We start from the raw sequence: 21,015 nt of genomic DNA, 5'->3' as shown, positions 1-21,015 counted from the left end.
CCTACTTTTGAAAGTCAACATTTAGATTATTTAACGTTAAATCCATTATATATGCCTGAGTCACTTTGGAATAAATCACAGCGTGTTTCAAGATAAAACGTGACTTACAGTCTGAAAAATAGGCTACAATATAGGTTATAGCAAATTCAGACCAACTGCTGGTCTACACAGAGAGAAAGCCCTGTCTAGGCTCTTCTGTTGTGTCGAGCCATTCGTTAGTCTAGTTGTTTGATGAGAAAATGAAATGTAGCCTATCTTAGTTGCAATACACGCGTTAAGTTTTGTAAGCTCCGTGCAACTGCAGCAGCGGAGCACTATTATTACTAGAATATTAGAAATCTAATACTCAAGCTCATTTTTCTACTCTTAATATTAAATAAAAAACGACTGAACGAAATATACATGGATTCTCTTGAACCACCACCGCGTTTGCGGCAGAAAACTACTGCAGTGCAGCCAAAATGCTCTGTTCGACTTTTCTGAGATCCTTTACTCTTCCCTGTGGATGACCTGTGACCTACTTTCTGTAAGATCTGAATTTTCCGCGGTTTGAATTTTAGTTCTGAATTTTTTCTTCATCTTGAAAACTTGATCTGTATTTTTTAAAACTGAATATTTGCAGTCTAAGAATTCAGAAAAAAAAATAGCTGTTTGAAAATACATGTCTAAAACATTCAGCCATGGAAACATTTCAATTCGTTAAATTTCAATTGTTCGTTTAAAGAAATCAAATTCAGAACTATTTAAAATACCACATAAAATTCAATTTTGTTAGATTACACTTGTAAATAATTCAAATTTACACAATTCAAATTGTCATATTTTAAGCTCCATAAAAATCTGCCAAAATTATTGACTGAAAATTATTTCTGACTACATGTACAGTAATTATTCAATTAGGGGCACTTCTAACCACTTGAACAATGAATCTTCAAAGTTTTATTTATGTTAAAACATGTTATCACATGTCTGGAATAAGATCTGATCTTGGTCTTGATCAACCTTCAAGTAGATTTTGCAAAATGGATGGCATTTTTCATATGATGTGTGATGCCAATGACTTTTTTTTTGAGTAGTTTTAATAATGTTAATACAAGTTAGCTAGCAGTAAATTAACCTAAAATTAATTAAATTTGAGCAAAACGCAAAACAACAATAATTAATCAATTTCTTATTACTATTTCCTGTTACTTCTTATATTAATGAAAACCAAGAACTAAGTGTTTTTATGTCTGCCATGAAAGTACTGAAAGCCATATTGGGGACAGTAATTTAAAAAATCTAAAATGTACACATAAATATTAAATTAATTGAAACAAAATGTTTCACATTTTTTAAGAGTATTACTAGTAACTTTCAAGGGGACCAAAAAAGATCATCTAACTGAAGAATTACTGAAATACAGTTGAAATGGATATCCACTATCCAGTTTAAATTCAGCTGTTGGCTGACCCCAGAGCCAAGAGATAAACACTAAGGGATCGGGTCATGGCACCAATTTAACAGTACTGAGCAAAGTCAACATGCACGCTCAGACACACACACACACACACACACGGTTTACTGAGACTCTCCACAGACACCAACCCTACCCCTAAACCTACCCATCATAGAAAACTTTTGGTATTTTCACCTTTAAAAAAACAACACACGGTTTTGTATGTTTTTTAAGCCATTTGGTTTAAGAGGACACAGGAAGTGTTGTATGTTATAATACCCCTGTCATACATTTGTGTCCTCATAAACCACACACATACACACAACTGGGTAATTGGATGATGTTAATAAAACTGGACTTTTGAGTCAAAGGTGTGTCACTTACCTCCGGTCTCTGGGTCGTGGAAGTTTGGGTCAAGCCCTTTCTCCAGAAACTTTGACACCTTCTCAACGTTCCTTTGCTGAACATATTCCATAAACTTCTTCAAGTTAGCCTGAGGGAATGAGAGAAAAAGAGAGAGAGAGAGATATGTGAGGCAAGTTGAATAATGCAAAAGAAGGATAAAAGCAAAAACAGGCGAGTTTCCCCATGCGGAAGAAACAGAGATGGAATAAAGCTCCACAGTCCTCTACAGAAAATACTTAATTTTAGCTTTTTGGAGACATACAGACAAAAGTCTTAATAAATACATTATAAAATCCGTTGATGCAACATTCTGACTTTGAATCCATTGTTTAATATCATATAATATGAAATTTCTAAATGCACTTTATAATTTCCACAAGACAGAGACTTCAAAAGAGAAAAATCAAAGATTTTTTTGCTGGTAAAAGAAACCAGCAAAATCAAATTGCTGGTTTCTTTTACCCACAAAATCTCCCTATAAACTTAATTGTATATTTTCATGACTTGTCACACAAACCATTATTATGTAAGAATGAAAACAACATGAGTGTAAATATTGTGTATATAATGCTTAAAGGAAGGGATTGGCTAAAAAGAAACAGAGAGATTTTCTAGCTACGAGTTTCCTACTAACTAATCAAACTAATAATTAAAAAATATTTTTTTTTAAAGGTATTATTATTGTATTGTGTGTAATCAGCCAATCACAGAGACGTGGAGGCACTGCTTCCTCTCACATGACTTTTTGTTTGTATTTTTCTGTTTGCACACATTCGTGTGTCATACAGGCTTTCATTTTTAGGTGAGGTATCCATTTTTGTCCATACAAAAATGTTTGTAATTTGAGAGGTTAAGTTATTTAAATCCATTAAACAGTCTTGTTGTCTTTTGCCTAAGACTTTTGCCTGTCTATTCAATAAAATAATACCTGTTCACATCTGTTCCACAGAGCCGGTCTGAAAGGATCAAACTAGTGGAAATAGACTCATTACAGAGTAAACAACTTTGGTCACAAATGAATATAAATTAACTTGAACTGATTAGTCAGTTTTTACTGACCTCTTAAAAGGTGCCTATTAATTCTAAAAGTCAAATAACGTAGTCAAATTAGTAGTTATAAAAAAAAACATTACTGCAGTTAGAATATTTAAGCAATGTATTGTTTAAAAACTATCATAAAATGTATTAGACTTTGATGTAGTTTTAATAAACAGTATGTTCATTTAAACATACAAAACCTTCTAGTATTGGTTTCTTGTTCATATTGTAATGTAAATGCTACTCCAGATGTCAAAATGCTATTTATTTTGCTATTTAAAATGCTATTGATTTAATAAAAAAATCATGTAAATATTAAATGCAACTGAAACCGTCTCCTGAATTTCAGAAGTCCAGCATGGGCGCAACAGTATGACAGTATGTAGCTCTACTGTATCTTACCATCTCTGGTCTTGCAGCCTGTTACATAAAACCCTTAGAAGATCGAGGCCGGCCAAACACACACTCTCACACGTGCATACACACACACACACTCTCTCACACCTGTCCCCTGCCAAATGCAAGTAAAAGGCGTGGGTTCTCACCATGTGTGGCGTTAGCTGATCTCCTGCGTCTTCATCTACTCTGATGTGCATCAAGTCATCACACCGCCCTGATTCCACCCCGGCACACTACCATCTGAGCATCTCCGTCTCTCACACACTCTCACACATGCTCTCCGCAGCTCCGCCTATCCATGCGGTGAATATTACAAACTCACTCTCTCTGTCCTCTCTCGCTCTCAGACACTCAGGCTGTTGTTATGGAGATTGGATACAAAAGATTTTTTGGCTAAGAGAGAGATAGAGAGAGAGAGTTGTGTGTTTGTGTGTGAGTCGAGCGTAAAACCTCTAGTGGTTATTTGATGCGGATAATCTCATTGGATAGTGGAAAACCAAACAGCCTTTCTACTATGAGAAGAACAAATCATAATATAATATATTACAGCTCTCGGTTTCTCTCTGTCTTTCTCTTTTTTTTTTCCCCAACATACTGAATAATATTTCCACAGACTTTCAGCTAGAGTACAAATACTGCCTCTCTTGCACTGAAATCTGACTCAATTATGTTAGCTGGATTGCTCACATCTTAACGGTGGTTCAGCAATATTATGGATAATGAAAATTACAAGTCTGCCAATGTCGCATGATGGGTTTGTTTTTACTAGCAATAATGCCACATAAAACCCCAATAATCATGTGATGGTTATGGTGGGGATTTTGGGGAGTAACTGTACATGGTTCCTTCCATGCCAAACAGCTAGTGTGAAGGGGAAAAAACACTTTAAATCACTTTAAAATAACATTTTCTGTGTAAAGTTGCCATGAAAACATGACGCCTACATGATTATAAAATAGTCCAGAACAACTTTATAGCTGAAATAATACACAGGTTTTACCAGAGGAGCCGACATTATTTTCAGTGGTAAATGCTGCTGATTAATCTTAAAATGCATCCACTATATGCAGCGTTGGGGGTAACTCATTACAAGTAATCAGATTACTTTTTTCAAGTAACTAGTCAAATATCTGAGTTACTTTTTCCAAGTAACGCAAGGTACTTTGTTGTCTGACAGCTCTCTTGTCCCCATGTTGAGAGAAACGTTAAATAACACAAATATTCTTTATAATCTCACTGCTGATATTCGATGATCCAATTCAACCATACCAATAATTATTATTTATATATTATTTATTATACAATCCAGAATAACCAGCCCGTTCTCATCCTAGGGCGTCATATATTGACGCTTTTGACATTTCATCTACATCGAACGCACATGGCACCCTTTAGCGTCAATATGAGACGCAGATAGATATGGGCCAGAAGGCGCCTCCTAGCGGTCTAACCCTAACCCTACACCAGACCTAAACCTACCCATAACCAAACAAAGCTCTGTGCGTCTCATATTGACGCTAAAGGGTGCCATGTGCGTTCGATGTCGACGAAATGTCAAAAGCGTCAGTATATGACGCCCAAGGATGAGAATGCGTTGGAATAACATGACAGCGTAAAGGTTTATTTGAGGTGCGCCCTCTACTGTATAGGTGTGAATTTGCATTTCCTTCAGCCTGAGGATTATTAATTTCATTGATTATTCAATTCAAGGAACTTTACATTTGCCAAAAATAGAACTTTTTGAACAAAAAAACAAAAAACAAGCAAGTCCAGCCAGGTGAGAAAAGGTAATGCAAAAGTAACATAACACATTACTTCCTAACTAAGTGTGACACAATATTAAAACTAGTGCTGTCAAATCGATTAATCGCATATAACTTAAAAGATTTGTTTTATTATATAGGCTAATATATGTGTGTGTGTGTGTGTGTGTGTGTGTGTGTGTGTGTATATATACACACACACACACACACACACACACACACATACATATAACATATATACTGTACAGTACAGTATATAATATAATATATATACACACATAAATTGTATAACCACAAACTCATGTTCGATGTGATTAATCGATATGACAGCACTAATTATAATGCATTACTTTTAAAGGCAACTTCTACAGCTCTGAGAATGAGAGCCTGAAATAAACATACTGTACACACATGCACACCTTCACAGCCGCTCTGTTGCATCAACAAAGCAACTTCCGCCGTATGTAGAAGAATAATGTCTAGTGTAACACAATGAAATGATGAAATACATCAGACTGGAATCTGTAATAACAACAGTCCTCGAGTAAAACGCAGAGAAACATTTTTACGAGCAACAAGAGGCAAAACTGTAAAATCAATGAACGTTTCAAGACTGCAAAATGAACTTATTGCTTAACATTTCAGGACAATTACAGCACAAACAAACATCAATGTGATTGCAACTGCAGTTGAAATGGGCAAGTGGGCATCATTTAACTCACAAGTGCTTAAAAATTCCCATCATGCATCTTTTTCATTGCCTACATCTACTTATAGAAACGGAGGTCATTTGAAATAATTTCTGGAATCTCTGAAAACAATATGGTTCTGAATCAGTCGTGCCTAGTGGATTTACAGGTTATTTACAGGTTTTTAATTAAGCTTAAAATTGATTCACTATATGCATAGTTGGGGGTAACTCATTACAAGTCTCAGATTACTTTTTCCAAATAATTAGTAAAGTAACATTTACAACAAAATATCAGAGTTACTTTTTCAAGTCTTAATTAGTTGTGGATTTACAGGCGATTTGCAAGTTTTTTTTTTTTTGACAAAGCAAATAGACGTTAAATTGTAAACACCAATTACAATAACCTGCAACCCAAATGGATGGAACCAAAAAGCAACAATAATAAGACTGAGAACATAAATGCATAGCTATCGTTCTGACAATTTTTATGCCCATCTATGTGGATGCATCTGTGCAGTTTTCAGAACTGGTTCGGACACTGGCTCTTCTGGATTCTGGACTGGATGAAAGCTCAGAGATGATCTGCAGATGTGAGGATCACCGTCCAAGCCATGGCATCATTTCAAAATTGGGATCTCACCCATTCAGGCTTTGCAATGCCAGGCCACATGCTGGCATTCAGAGAGTGCGCACGACATCATCCCTCAGGCAGGAGCTGATGAACTGAGTTCAGATCTAAAGAGAATGCAGGGCTGTGAGTAATATGAAAGAGACTGGTGTTGACAACCACAATGGCTTTTCTATGACTGTTTCAGCCACTGCAAAGCAAGAGCAATACGATATTCATGTAGACCTTATGTAGCCCAGCCCCTTTTCAGCGCTGCGCTCGTTGTGCTCTGTCTTCCGGTTTGTATTTCCACAGCATGAAGGTAAGATCTTAAGGATTCATGAATGAACCGCTCAATTTAATATCTTCCATCTACTAATATTTGTTATGACATCTACTTCAAAAATTACACTGCTCATGATAACTTCCGTTAAGTCTACGATAAGTCAAACCACTTCATCAGCTAATTACTCTTTGACAGCGATGTCATAGAAATATACAGAACTACCGCAAGTATAATGGAAGTTAAAACACACACAAAAAAATTCTAAAGATGGCCAAAATATTACACCACAGTTCAAAAGTTTGGGATCAGTAAGGTTTTTTTTATGTTTTTGAAAAAGGTATCTTATGCTCAGCAAGGCTGCAATATTGTGATAAATTATTACAATTTGAAATAACTGTGAAAATGTAATTTATTCCTCTGATGGAATTCCTCTGACTTTTCATCATCATTACTCCAGTCTTCAGTGAAATCGTTCAGTGAAACAGCAAATACTAATATGCTGATTTGGTGCTCAAGAACACTTTATTTAAAGCCTTTATGCATAATGCATTATATGTGTAATGATTCATGTCTGTGTTCCTCTGTCTTGTCCCGTGTTTAGCAGTTCCCCGTTATGTTGATTAGTCTCCCCAAGTGTTTCTTATTTACCACGCCCCCTTGTTATCTAAACTATCAGTATCAGATATAACAAGGAATCTGCAATTATTATAATGAATTTTAACTTTGGATACAGGTATTTATGAAAAGATATAAGGCATTATATTATGAATACCTTTATAATGCATTATGCATAAAGGCTTTAAGTAAAGTGTTACCAGTATTTCTTATTATTTCCCATGTTGAAACAGTTGTGCTACTTTTGTGGAAACTGATCTTCTTTTTCATGATTCTTTGATGAATAGGAAGTTCAAAAGAACAGCATTTATTGTGAAAGAAATCTTTTGTAACATTTATCTGGTGCTTTATAGAACTTAAGGGGCTTTGATTTCCTCTGTTAACACATGACATATCAAACCAATAAGAACTTTTTAAATCCCTAAGAACAATCTAATCATGAAATCATTATAATGATGTAATGCATTATTGAGAGGTTTATCTTCTTTCTTTTGTACCTCTCCTGGTTTTAGCACTATTGCAACAAATTGAAGAGCCATTTTTGGCAAGATTTATCGCTATTCTTCATCAACAGTACACAATGTACTAAACTAAACTAAACTGTACAGCCAACATTCACAATTACGGCTCATTATGATAAATAGCAATTTGCTTCTGTCACAACTCAACTTGGACAGTTGAAGCTCAAAAATAAAATAAAAACTCATAAGTTTTTCCACTTGAATAATGTGATGCCAATGCATGTTCACTTAAATATGATAATTCCAGCATGACTTTTTTTTCCATAAATCAATAGCAAAAATTAAGTATAATCGTAAATATAAACAGCATATTTAATATATATAAAAATCTAAAATTAAATATACAAATTAAAAAAAAATAATATTATAAGATTATTAAGCATGAATAATCAACGTTGCCACCAAAATAATAGCCTAATTGGTAAATTTCCATAAAATTCTTCAAAACAGCTAATGCTAGTATCCTGTGCCTATAGCTTACTGCCACACTGGCTTAATGAACCGCTAACTCTCACGTTGGCAAACATATAAGATACTACACCCCACAATATACAGCTTTTGTCAGTTGTCAGCACACATCACTGTCAACACATATGAAAAAGTGACAATCTTCACTCTATGAAATGAGAACAACAATTTAACAAGAGGGAAGAGGCTCATTTCACAATTCACAAGGATTGTGTACATTAACACAGGGAATAGGATTTAGATTGTTTGTTTATGCTTGAAGTGAATGTAATTGCATGTTATAAAATAACTGCAAATGAAAGAATGCTAAGAACTTAGGTTTAACCTGATCATCTTAAGGGGAGCCATTAGTCAAGAAGTCTGATGGAAGCATGTTAGTGCCAATAGCAAAGGGACAAACCAGCAGATAATATTAAAAAGGTAATTAAATCACATTGACGATTAAAAAATCCGGAGCTTCCAGAGACAGGCCAAATGTTTGCTTGGAAGATGGAAGAGGACTCTTGCGTACAAGAACATTGCGTTTTGTTCAACCTGACCATAGAAACCGAATAAGGTATAGAATGGCAATTTGATTCCAACAAAAGATTTTTGAGAGTGCAATGAACTTGAATGTTATGGAAAGGTCCAAACATTGCTAGAAAAAAAAAATATATATATATATATATATATATATATATATATATATATATAGAGAGAGAGAGAGAGAGAGAGAGAGAGAGAGAGAGATAAAATGAATAGGATTATACATGATTTATGACAGGTCTAATAATTATTTTATGAAGTGTAACAGTGAAGCATGAAGCACCACAAATGATGCAATCAGATGAAAAACAACTGTACAATATAAGACTTGATTGATGGTCATTGGGTATAAGAATAAAAATATTTTATGTCTATATATACAGTATCTCTCTCTCTCTCTCTCTCTCTCTCTCTCTCTCTCTCTCTCTATATATATATATATATATATATATATATATATATATATATATATATATATATATATATATATATATATATATATATATATATATATACATACACACATTACAGTTGTAATCAAAATTATTCAACCCCCATTGCAAATCAGATTTATTGGCAAAATTTACAGACATTCAGCTGTTTGCAATGAACAAATCAAACAAAAGTAATTGAAATAGCTCAACGCAATAAATGTTTCAAATTCAACTGAAAATGCAACTTTTAATGACAGTCTCAAAATTATTCAACCCATTCATGGCAAGCATCTTTAATACTTAGTAGAACACCCTTTTGCTGTCATGATCTGCTGCAAACAAGATGTATAACCAGACACCAGCTTCTGGAAGCGTTTCTGAGGAATCTTAGCCCATTCCTCATGAGCAATAGCCTCCAGTTCAGTAATATTCTTGGATCTTGCTGCCTTCTTCAAATCCCACCTGAGATTTTCTATGGGGTTCAAGTCAGGTGAATGTGATGTTCACTGAATAATCTTCCAGGACTTCTTCTGCAACCAAGGCTTGGTGGAATTAAAGGGTATGCTTGGAATCATTGTCCTGTTGGAAGGTCCAGTGACGCCCAAGCTTCAGCTTCCTCACTGATGGCATGATGTTTTCTCCTAGGATTTCCTGATATTTTAATGAATCCATCTTGCCTTTCACACACTTCAGGTTTCCAGTGCCAGAGGATGTAAAGCAGCCCCAGAGCATCACCGAGCACCACCATGCTTAACTGTAGGCAGTGTGTTCTTTCCAGCATATGCTTCATTCTTCTTCCTCCAGACATACCGCTGATCCATAAGGCTGAAAAGTTCCAGTCTGGTTTCATCGCTCCACAGAACAGAATCCCAAAACTTCTGTGGCTTATTTATATGATTTTGAGCAAATTGGAGCCGTACTTTTGGGTCAGTATTTGTGTACGTCTTTGTTCTGGCATGGAAATTGCATTGGGTTTAGTACGCGCCTTACTGTGCAAGCTGAAACCTCAGTGCCTGTTGCCACCAAGTCTTGCTGCAGGTCTTTTGCAGTCACTCAAGGGTTTTTCTAAACCTGCCTTCTCAGAAATCTGGTTGCAGCCATCAATAGCTTCCTTTTTCCTGAACGTCATTTCGTGCCTTCACTATCTTTTTTTATCCTGTTCCTTGTTTGTGAAGGGCGATGGTATCTTCTCTTAACTTTTTTGACCATTCTTTTTTGGCTTATCCATATTTCTATCATGCAGTCAAACGTGACACTCAACAAACCTAGCCAGTTCAAATATTTCATGTGTTCTAGCTCAAGCACACCTGGTGCAACTAATGAAGCTCTTGATTAGTTGTGTAGCACACGACAAGTAGCACTCGTCTCAGTTACTAGGTCGCTATAAAAGCAAAACTATGGACCAGAATCAGAAGATTTTGATCGACTCACTGAAGCAAAAATTAGCAAAGATGATAGTAAGGAAGAATAAAAACACCACTCATTTACCACTCAGACCACTGGAATGCAGCTACTTAATGAAAAGGTAAGTGTAATAAACGATAAACACAGAGTCAAAATTTCCCAATATAAATTTCTGAAATTCAACCTCAGTTTCTCAATTTCAAGTTCAATGTCTTGTTTTCAAATTCCAAAAAATTACCAATCAGAAAACTCTTTTTCTCACAACTCTTTTTACTGTTTCCAGGTACGAAACGATGGGATGGCTCGCCAGTCCAAACCAGGGAAAAGAAACGAAAAAGAAAAAAAAAAAAGAAGAAAAAAAAAAACGAAAAAAAAACCCCGGCCTTGCAAAAACAAAGCCAAACCAATCATTAGTAACTCATTCAAATAAATTGTTTCAAATAACCAAAATGTCTGTTTCAATTATTTGGATATAGGCAACACATACATGCTAATCGCCATATGCTTGATTAACACACTAGAGTATGTACAGAGCTAGCAAAGCTAGCACCGCATGGCACACACTTCACAACAGAAAAAATATCTCAACAAATACTACGTCTTTCAAACATTTAAACATGCACTCTCAGATTATATTAGAAAACACTTAAAGCATTTTCAAACATTTTTTATATCACTCATCACTATTTCAAATGTATCTTTCACATTAAGTTTCCAGAAACAGTATCCACCTAAATATATTTCTTATAAAGAAATTGGTACTCAACAAAGAGAAATATAAATCAAAGACAAAAAAGATTTTGTTCAGATCCTATCACGTCAGTGTCTTTTCTTCTCATTGCGTTCAGATTCACAACACACTCTTCTCAAAGCGTGAGCTTTTTAAAGAATTAATACCTCTTGAAAAAAAAATGTTATCAAGTGGGAAACCACTTGAAATATTTGTTGTGTAGAGCCATTTCAATTACTTATGCTTGATTTTTTCCTTGCAAACAGCTGAAAGTCTGTACATTTTCCCAATAAACCTGATTTGCAATGGGGGTTGAATAATTTTGATTACATCTGTATATATACACACACTTGGTTGAAATATTAATCATTGATTAATAACCTGAAAGCTCATAGTAAAATCCGCTTTTCTGTAGGGAAAACAAATCCTACCTGGACTGATGCACTCAGTTACACAAACAAAAAAAAACAAAGCAACTAATGGCAAACAACATTTGCTAACCAGTGAACCTGAAATAGGTTATTTAAAAAACCAATATGTGCACTTCAAAAAAACAGAAAATGCAGTGCAAAAATGTATAAATGGCACAGGGTTTTGTACTGACACCGCCATCCCAAAACAAATGTACTATATTCATGTCGCTAGTCCGTGAACACAGTGCATTATTGCAAAACACTATGAATGCAAGTTATGGTGGAGCGCACAGATGTAGTTCCCTTCCCCCAGAGCCCGGCTGTGTTGTACTTTGCGTACCATTGAATCTGGGTTAGGGCAGTGTCAGTGTCTGCAGGGCAATTTTTGCCACACCACTAAACTAAGTGACCCACACAGAGCTGGGCTGCAACCATTCAGCCAAAGAAGTCATATTCACAGTTAAACTCCCTCTCTATAAACCCTGCTATAGGAAAAGATGCCGCTTTAAGGCAGAGGTTTATTGTATATTATTTAAGACCCTAGCCCACTGTTTTGGGGATTAAATGTGTGTCGGTATGAAATATGCAGGAACATGATAGAGCCATGCATGAGAGACAGAAGCAGTGAAGGAAAAGGGTAAATGGAAAGCATGAGGAGAGAGAGTAATGAACAGACAGTGAGAAGGATGGAAATGGCAGGAAAAGCAAAGAACAAGGATAGAATTTATTTAAACAGCATTTATGTGGAATAGAAACTTTTTTGTTACAATGTAAAAGTCTTTATTGACACGTTTGATCAATTAATTCATCCTTAGTGAATAAAAGTATTAATTTCTTCTTTTTTTTATCTTACTGAGCCCAAACTTTAATTGGTAGTAGGCCTATACATGATGACATGACATCACGTGCATGACAATCAAATTTGTTATCTAACTGTTTACTGTTATGATAAAACATGCATTGACCTTTTAGACAAAATTGCAAATACACCAGTTTCCTGAAAAAATGCTTACATGATTGATGCAAGTAAAGTCACACATGTATTACAGATAATTTAGAGACGCAGTGTGGATGTGTGTGCAATTAACCTCATTGGTGTTGTGTGTGTTCCTTTGGGCCGTTAAATAGGCAGATTCATAAATAACAAACTACATTTTATATTAACTCCTCATGGAAAAAAATGTGATGCATTGGTTGCATTAGGTAGATTCCATGGCTCTGTCTGTATGTGTGTGTGTTGTGTGTAGTGCACTACACACATGTGCACAGACATTCCTGATTCATGACCATAATTTAGCTCCTCTTAATTTTCAAAAGATGAGTCGTGTTGCCAGGGTTACCTACTGGCAACACATCACTCACCTTAACAGCTCATGTTCTGCTGCTGTTACGAGCTTTACACTCATTGAGTCTCTCACACGTTTACTTTGAAAGTTAAAAAGTTATTTGTAAGTTAGTTATTTGAAATATCTATCCATCTATCTATCCATCCATCCATCCATCCATCCATCTATCTATCTATCTATCCATCTATCTATCTATCTATCTATCCATCCATCCATCTATCTATCTATCTATCTATCTATCTATCTATCTATCTATATAAGGGTGCTGTTCCTTTTAACTTCAAAATTAGAAATATGCAAAAATGTTGACAAAAAAAATGATATTTAGAGGTAGCTCAATCATGTGGAAGATTGCCTATGTTAAGCTGTGTGGCGTTATTGGGATATGCAAGTAGCCTAATATTAAAAGTTGCTGCAAATGAACTACATTTTATTGAAATCAGAGCAACACTGACATGACAACAATGACAACAATCTCAAAAAAGCACAAAGTTTTCAACAATCCCTCATTTCTGGTGCTCAGCAGCCAGTGTTGACTTTTTGCAGTCTGGATAGATCTGTCGGTGATCTTCCACCACATGAAGGAGAAACTGCAATTGTTCTTCAGAGTGTGTGAGATAGCCACTGTATTCTTGAATCATAGCCACTCCTCTCTCGGCGTGATCATTGACTATACTTTCATTGCATGTATAATTGCCTGTGCCTCCTGATAATCTGCTTGATTCGGCCAAAGTTCCGGGTCAATTTCAAGGAACGTAATGTAATTTTTTTAACCAAAAAATGTGCTCTAAACCCAAACAATAACCAAGGTGATCATCAATAGAAATTAGGGCTGTCAAAAGATTAATCGCGATTAATCGCATCCAAAATAAAGGTTTGTGTTTCTATAATATATGTGTGTGTACTCTGTATAATTATTTTGTATATATAAATACACACACATGCATGTATATATTTAAGAAATATTTGCATACATATACTGTATATATTTATATATAATTTATATTATATATAAATATATTTTTTTTATATATAAATTACTAATTTTTCTTAAATATATACAAGCATGTGTGTGTATTTATATATACAAATTTAATTATACACAGTACACACACATATATTATTTAAACACAAACTTTTATTTTGGATGCGATTAATCGCGATTAATCTTTTGACAGCCCTAATAGAAATATGTATTGATTCCACCAGGAAAGGTAAATCTGTTAAACCGGGTCATGGATGGATTAATTTGGATTTAGTTTCTACAATAAGTAAACTGAGATATGTATCTAAAATACATATTTAGGAATATATGGTGCATTAGATACTTTTACAGAGATTTTTTGGGAATTTTACTAGCCAGGTACAATACCAAATCAAATGAAATGTTTTAACGAAAATCATCAAAATCTCAGAAAGTTTAAAGCTATTGAGCTACCAGAAATTATTATGTTACTGCCATAAAAATTGGCATGCTGTATTTTCTTATATAAAGGAACAATTTGAAGGGTTAAGAGCATGACAATTGGATACTTTAAAAATGAGGACCACCCTAATCTATATATATATATTATATATCAAATAACTATTTTCATATATATATATATATATATATATATATATATATATATATATATATATATATATATATATATATATATATATATATACATCAAATAACTGGTTTCCACAAAACAATATTAAGCAGCACAACTATTTTCAACATTGATGATAATAATAAATGTTTCTTGAGCAGCAAATCAGCATATTAAAATGATTTCCGAAGGATCATGTGACACTGAAGACTGGAGTAATGATGCTGAAAAGTCAGCTTTACCATCACAGGACTAAATTACATTTGACAACATATTAACAGAAATAAAGAAAGCAGCTATTTTAAATTATAATAATATCATAATATTACTGTTTTCACTGTATTTTTGATCAAATAAATTTGTGAGCATTAGAGATTTCTTTCAAAAACATCTTAAAAATCTCAAACTTTTGAACAGCATACACACACACACACACACTTATATAATATAATATAAAATAAAATATTATGTCATCTATGTTGTTTAATGCATGAAATGAGATGTGTGAAAACTTTTTCTGTGCAGTTAAGAAAACTTGTATTCGTAAATGAGAAACTTACATTATTGTAGCATAAATACAGTACTGATGGTCAAAGATGCCATTTTCACAAAACATGTTTTGTTAACAATAAAAACAATTCCATACATGCACATACACAGAGAATAGGAGTAAAGCAGCCCCACTCAAATCCTGCATACTACACATGACCTGTATGTGTGCTGCTGTCACTGAAGCCATTGTCATGAGCTGTGTTCTCTTTGTCTGTCTCTGTTGGTCATGTGACGTGAAGCCGCATACTGCCGTGTGCTGACACACACAAACACACTGAAGCAGAGTTTCTCTACACAGCCTCAGAGATAAACATTTTAGTTAGTGGAGGAAAGAGTTCATATTAAAAAGAAAAGAACAGAAACAACTTGGCATTTTATTTCTTGACATCAAAAAGCTTTATAACGCTATACGTTTGCATTTACATTTCTTCATTTAGCAGACACTTTTATCTAGACTGGTTAAACCCAGCCCGATCTGCCGGTGATTTGATTTCGCCCTATAGCTCAGGCTGGAAACCTGTACATTCCTCTATCCTGCTTCCGTTACAAATTTGCGGGACCAATCACAAACTGGCTTATCCAGCTGGCGCACTATTGGCGGGTTTAACCCAATCCAATTCCTTTTAACCTCTCGACGATGCTCGATGGCTACTTTAGTTTAGCAAACAAATTGCTCGAGTTGGTGTAAATTCCACTCATTTTCATTTATTTTTTGCACAACCTGCAAAAATTGCTCGATGCCATTGCTGCTTCTGCAAACCGCTGATCAATGCAACAAACCAACACGTTTGTTGACACGTTTCCTGCCAAGTACACCAGTCAATCAAAAAAAAGACAAAAAAATCAAAGTAGCACAGACATACAGTAGCTCATCTTCTGAAGCCACACAACAACTTTCTGTGAGGAACAGACTGAAACTTATGACACTATTCACTGAAATTGCAGCTGCAGCTCTCGAATACAGTATATGTTTCCCTTGTAGATTTTCAAACGTGGCACTTTGTGTTCAGTTACAGTACAAAACAGATTAAGGGGACATTGACACAGAGCTTGTTTTTTGTGGTTCAAAAAGGCGAGACGCAGTTTAGTTGAATAATACATTTAAAAAAACGCAAGGACTATGGGTTTTTAAAAGTTGAATTTCTTAACTTAAGCACCACGTTGGAAAATGGACAAACACGTTCGTCTGGTGCGTTTACATACAAATACAATGGAAAAGCAGCTCAGTGGAATGAGTTTGGTGTGAACAGCCCCTATAAGAGCAATTTATGAGAGTATTTGTCCTTCACACAGATTTGAAAAAATATGAGGATGAGTAAACGACAGATTTTTGGGCGAGCTACCCCTTTAAGAACTCCAGAACAGCAGCTTGAGCCAAAACAACAGATACTGTGAGACTGCATTACTTCTGAAACAGACACACTTAAACACATGTAGCTAAAACTCACACAATAAACTTAAACTGCTACTACTGCTGATTAACCTAATGCCTTTGAAAGCTCTATGACACTATCAGCGGTGTTTTCATGTCCCTCTTGGTGAGGGACAGGTGTGTATGCAGGTTCAACTACAAGAAAAAAAACTAAGAAAGAATGATTTGAAGTGGCATTCTGACCTCAATGGCTGGATAGCGGGTGGTTTTCGCTTTTTCTACTCTCAGCATATTGTTAGATATCCCCAGCGCTCTGCCACAGCACACAACATACTGCTGCTGAAAGCCTGCTGACCAACTAACTGGCCACTGAGAGAGACACGCTCTGGATGACCACGCCAGCCCCTCGCACACACACACCTGTTACTCAACGTGCAACTAACAAAAATGGCGTAGGATTTACACGACTAGTAAATTTCACATATAATTACAAAGAATGGTCCAAGTCAACACATTTAACACATTGAATTAAATGTGACATTTTGAAGTAAAAGACTGAAATAATATTTTCTTGTAAAAAAAAAAAAAATTCACATATGCTTTTATAGATACATTATTCAAAAGAGGGTTTTCACTGTGATGCCATAAAAAAACCTTTACAATGTGTACAATGTATGCCACCTATATACATTCACAGTTATGCATTTTGTAGATTTTGCATTTTACACACTGTATACACTACATAAATTGCAAACATTTGATCAGTTCATGCATTCTCTGGGAATCAACCCTATGAAATTGAAATTGCTAGCAGCCTGCTCTTCTATTTGAGCAACAAGAATGCTTAAACTATTACCATAATACAACCTGTGCCTTTTTATTCATAACTGGTCATGGATAACTTGCATGGTGCACTTAATATTCAGTAATAGTATTGACTGAGCATGGTGAACTTAATATTCAGTGATATTATTGATTTGACTGTACTGACACTATATCGTTTATCACTGTAAAGCTGTTTTGAAACAATCTGTATTGTATAAAGAGCTATATAAATAAAGGTGACTTGATTATGTGATTTTTTTTAAGCAACATGGGAGGTCACAACCCAACCGATGACTTGGCAATTCACAGTTACGTATGGCTCAAAACACTGGCTCTTGTGTTTGTTAAATTGCCTGCATTAAAGGTGAAGTGATAAACAGGTGTGTGATGACTGGAAATCCACAGGTTTATGGCGTTACAGCAATGAAACAGGGACTGTGTAAACATGGTCTGTTTAAACTCTCAGTCGTGGCATTGATGTGATATATCATGAATATGAAGCTATTCACTGCAGTCATAAAGCTGAGCGCAGTCAGTCCACATACTGCTGACTTGAGCATTCAGTATACACAAACACATGAATATTGTGTGTGTGTGTGTGTGTGTGTGTGTGTGTGTGTGTGTGTGTGTGTGTGTGTGTGTGTGTGTGTGTGTGTGTAAAGGAACGCGAGGAATGCCTTCCATCATCAGATCACGGACAGACCAACAGAAAGAGAAAAGCTTGAGTCAGCACTGCCATCCATGTGCCTCCGACAGCCCCGACCAGCGAAGCATGGCTCAGACCAAAATACACCACACACTCCCACAATACATCCGCCTTTGCTCAAAATATATCCAAAAAATCCCATAAAACTCCCTACACTTCTCATAACAAACATCATCTTACCCAATATATACCGAACACAGTCCATAACATTCCTTACATCTCCCACAATATAGACTGTACTTTACCATATACATATTGAACACTGTCCATCATACAGTATTTCCTGTTTCTCATTATATACTTCACCATGCCCAATACATAGACTACTGTTCAAATTGGGGGTCAGTAAGTTTTTTTTAAAGAAATTAGTTATTCAGCAAGGATGCATTAAATTGCTTAAATTATGTTCTTCTGAACTTTATATTCATTGATTAAAGCAACATTAAACAGAAATATATCTGAATAGAAAACAATTTTAATACGCAATAATATTTCAAGATATTACTGTTTTATTGTATGTTTTAATCAAATAAATGTAGCCCTTGGTGAGCATGATTGACTTTACACGCATTAAAAAACAAAAAAAATCTAACTGACCCCAAACTTTCGAACAGTAGTGTACCCAACATTGTCCATAAAATTCCAGACTCCTATAATATATAGTATTTCATCTTGCCCAACATCCAACACTATCCATAACATATTAGAGCACTCCATAAACACAAATATTTTACTTATCGATGTGAAAAATGCTTCTAATCACAAAATTCAGAACACACTTTGATAATATGGACAAAGAATATCTAAAATCCTTACAATTCCCATGATATTCCATTGTTTATATCCAACACTGACCATAATATTCCCAAAATGTGCCTAGTGTTTATCCAACACAACCCAGTTCCTTATATTTGCTATTGTAAATAAATACTTTCCCAATATTATAGGCTATCTATCATTACTCATAATGAAACACAAAGGAACCCCATAATATTCATTATGCATACACATGGATATGTTATCAAGATAAAATATCTAATAAATGACTTCCCACAGTATTCATACTCATAAATCTATAATGACCCATGTCACATAATCTATCCAACAGAACCACCCCATTTGATTTCCATAATTTAAATCGATATATACATATATATATATATATATATATCCACCACTATCCACAATATTCTACACATTTCCTATAATAAACTCATTTTACTCATGATACAGATAATGTGACGTTAAATGTACCATCATTGTGTAACATATAAAACGGGGTTAACATTATCATCCATTAATATCAGTACCCATAATACACTTGATCATATTATTCACCACATTACTCAGAAAATACAATATGTAGTTTGGATATACACGTCTGCTAAATGAATGTGAACACTCTTAAAACAGCCCATGTATACCCCAAATCCTTTAATATAGCCTGCAGAATTCATAATATATCCAACAATGGAGAAACAGCACATTATAGCATTGTCTATAACATACTGTAACCCACCACTATTTGTAAAATATTCAGCATTAGCATAACATGCCCATCAATACTCATAAAGCACCCATCACTGCCGGCACATTCCATAACAATCCGCCCCAAATCTGCTAACACATCTGGTAGTGTCTTCCCATGAGGCATTTAGCACTGCTCATAATGCTTGTCATTTGGACTAATGGCACGCATAACGAAACCGACCAGTGGCACACTAGTGTTAATGTGACATCTAAATGGCATATTTGATGTCCGTTACACTGACCGAGAGATTGGCAGGCCGGTGGTGAGTTGTCAGTTCCCCATCCCACAGTGAGTTAGTGTTGAGTTATTGCTCCGCTTTCCAGCAGAGCGTCTCACTTCACGCCTGACAGACGGCTCCTTGAGAGATCCATTTGTCTTAATGGAACTTCAGGAGCGAGTCCTCTTGGTAACAAAAAATGGTGACAAACTTACAATCTCTCTCTCAGACTCCATATAATATGTCTCTCTGTCCACAGGTGAGAAGAAGAGTAGTTCAAGCTCTCATAGGTGCAGTTTATGGATGAACAACTGGCCCATTAAGCTCTGACTGGTGCACTGAGAAAGAAAGATGGTGCTCTTATGTACTGGTTTGAGTCAATTCAATAAGCAACTACATGGGCTGATGTTTAAAGGGATAGTTGACCAAAAAAATCTGTCATCATTTGCTCACCCTCAACCTCTATTTCCACCATTTTCCATACAACAGGGGTTGAAGCTTTCAAAAACTTTCAAACATTTGCTTTCAAACTTCAAAAAAGACCATACAAATTTTATAAACCTAGACCGTTTGTACACTGTTTTCAAAGTCTTTTGACGGCCTATGATAACATTTTGTGAAACACAGGCCCGAAACAACATGGTGAACAAGCAAGTTGCCAATGCATAAATAACTGCTGTATCTCCAAGTTACTCTCAACACAGCCTACATGACCTTCATTTACAGTAGTGAGTCTTACACATCAATTCTTGCAATCTAAAAGACGTATGATATGATGTATTTGTGGCTGAAGATATACAAGCAGCCATAAGGGGAGGGAAATATGCTGTATGTTATGGTCGTTTGATTTTAGGCAGCAGTATGCACTCTCTTTAAGAATGCATCAAGGACTATCATATACACCCTGCCTGCTGTTTTGATATCATATTAACATTAGATAATGATTCCAGCTATGTGAATATTACATTTGCATGGTGGTGCATAAAAAGTTATTCACAGTAAAGTAAACAGAAAGATAAATCGGAATACATGTCGTGCCCACTGGGCCATATTAATTTGTTTCACAAAATGGACCGACATATGAGAAGTTTTATTTATATAGCGCCTTTCCGTAGCTCAATGTTGCTTTAGATT

The 21,015-nt window shown here is 35.3% G+C and overlaps 1 protein-coding gene across 1 annotated transcript in view; it reads right to left on the bottom strand.

Annotated features, from left to right (window-relative positions):
• Nucleotides 1-21,015, bottom strand: part of shank3a (SH3 and multiple ankyrin repeat domains 3a) — a gene marked incomplete at its 5' end in the record, with an annotated part of 235,337 nt that overhangs the window by 124,823 nt on the left and 89,499 nt on the right. The window contains one exon of the mRNA XM_081372532.1: nt 1,823-1,931. Coding sequence (XP_081228658.1) covers nt 1,823-1,931 — 109 coding nt within the window. The remainder of the gene's footprint in view (nt 1-1,822; nt 1,932-21,015) is intronic.

This window comes from Scardinius erythrophthalmus, assembly GCF_964197995.2.
Source record: "Scardinius erythrophthalmus genome assembly, chromosome: 8".
In the NCBI taxonomy this organism is placed as follows: Eukaryota; Metazoa; Chordata; class Actinopteri; order Cypriniformes; family Leuciscidae; genus Scardinius; species Scardinius erythrophthalmus.
The sequence above is the reverse complement of the archived record's forward strand: the minus strand, read 5'-3'. Positions and strand labels throughout refer to the sequence as shown.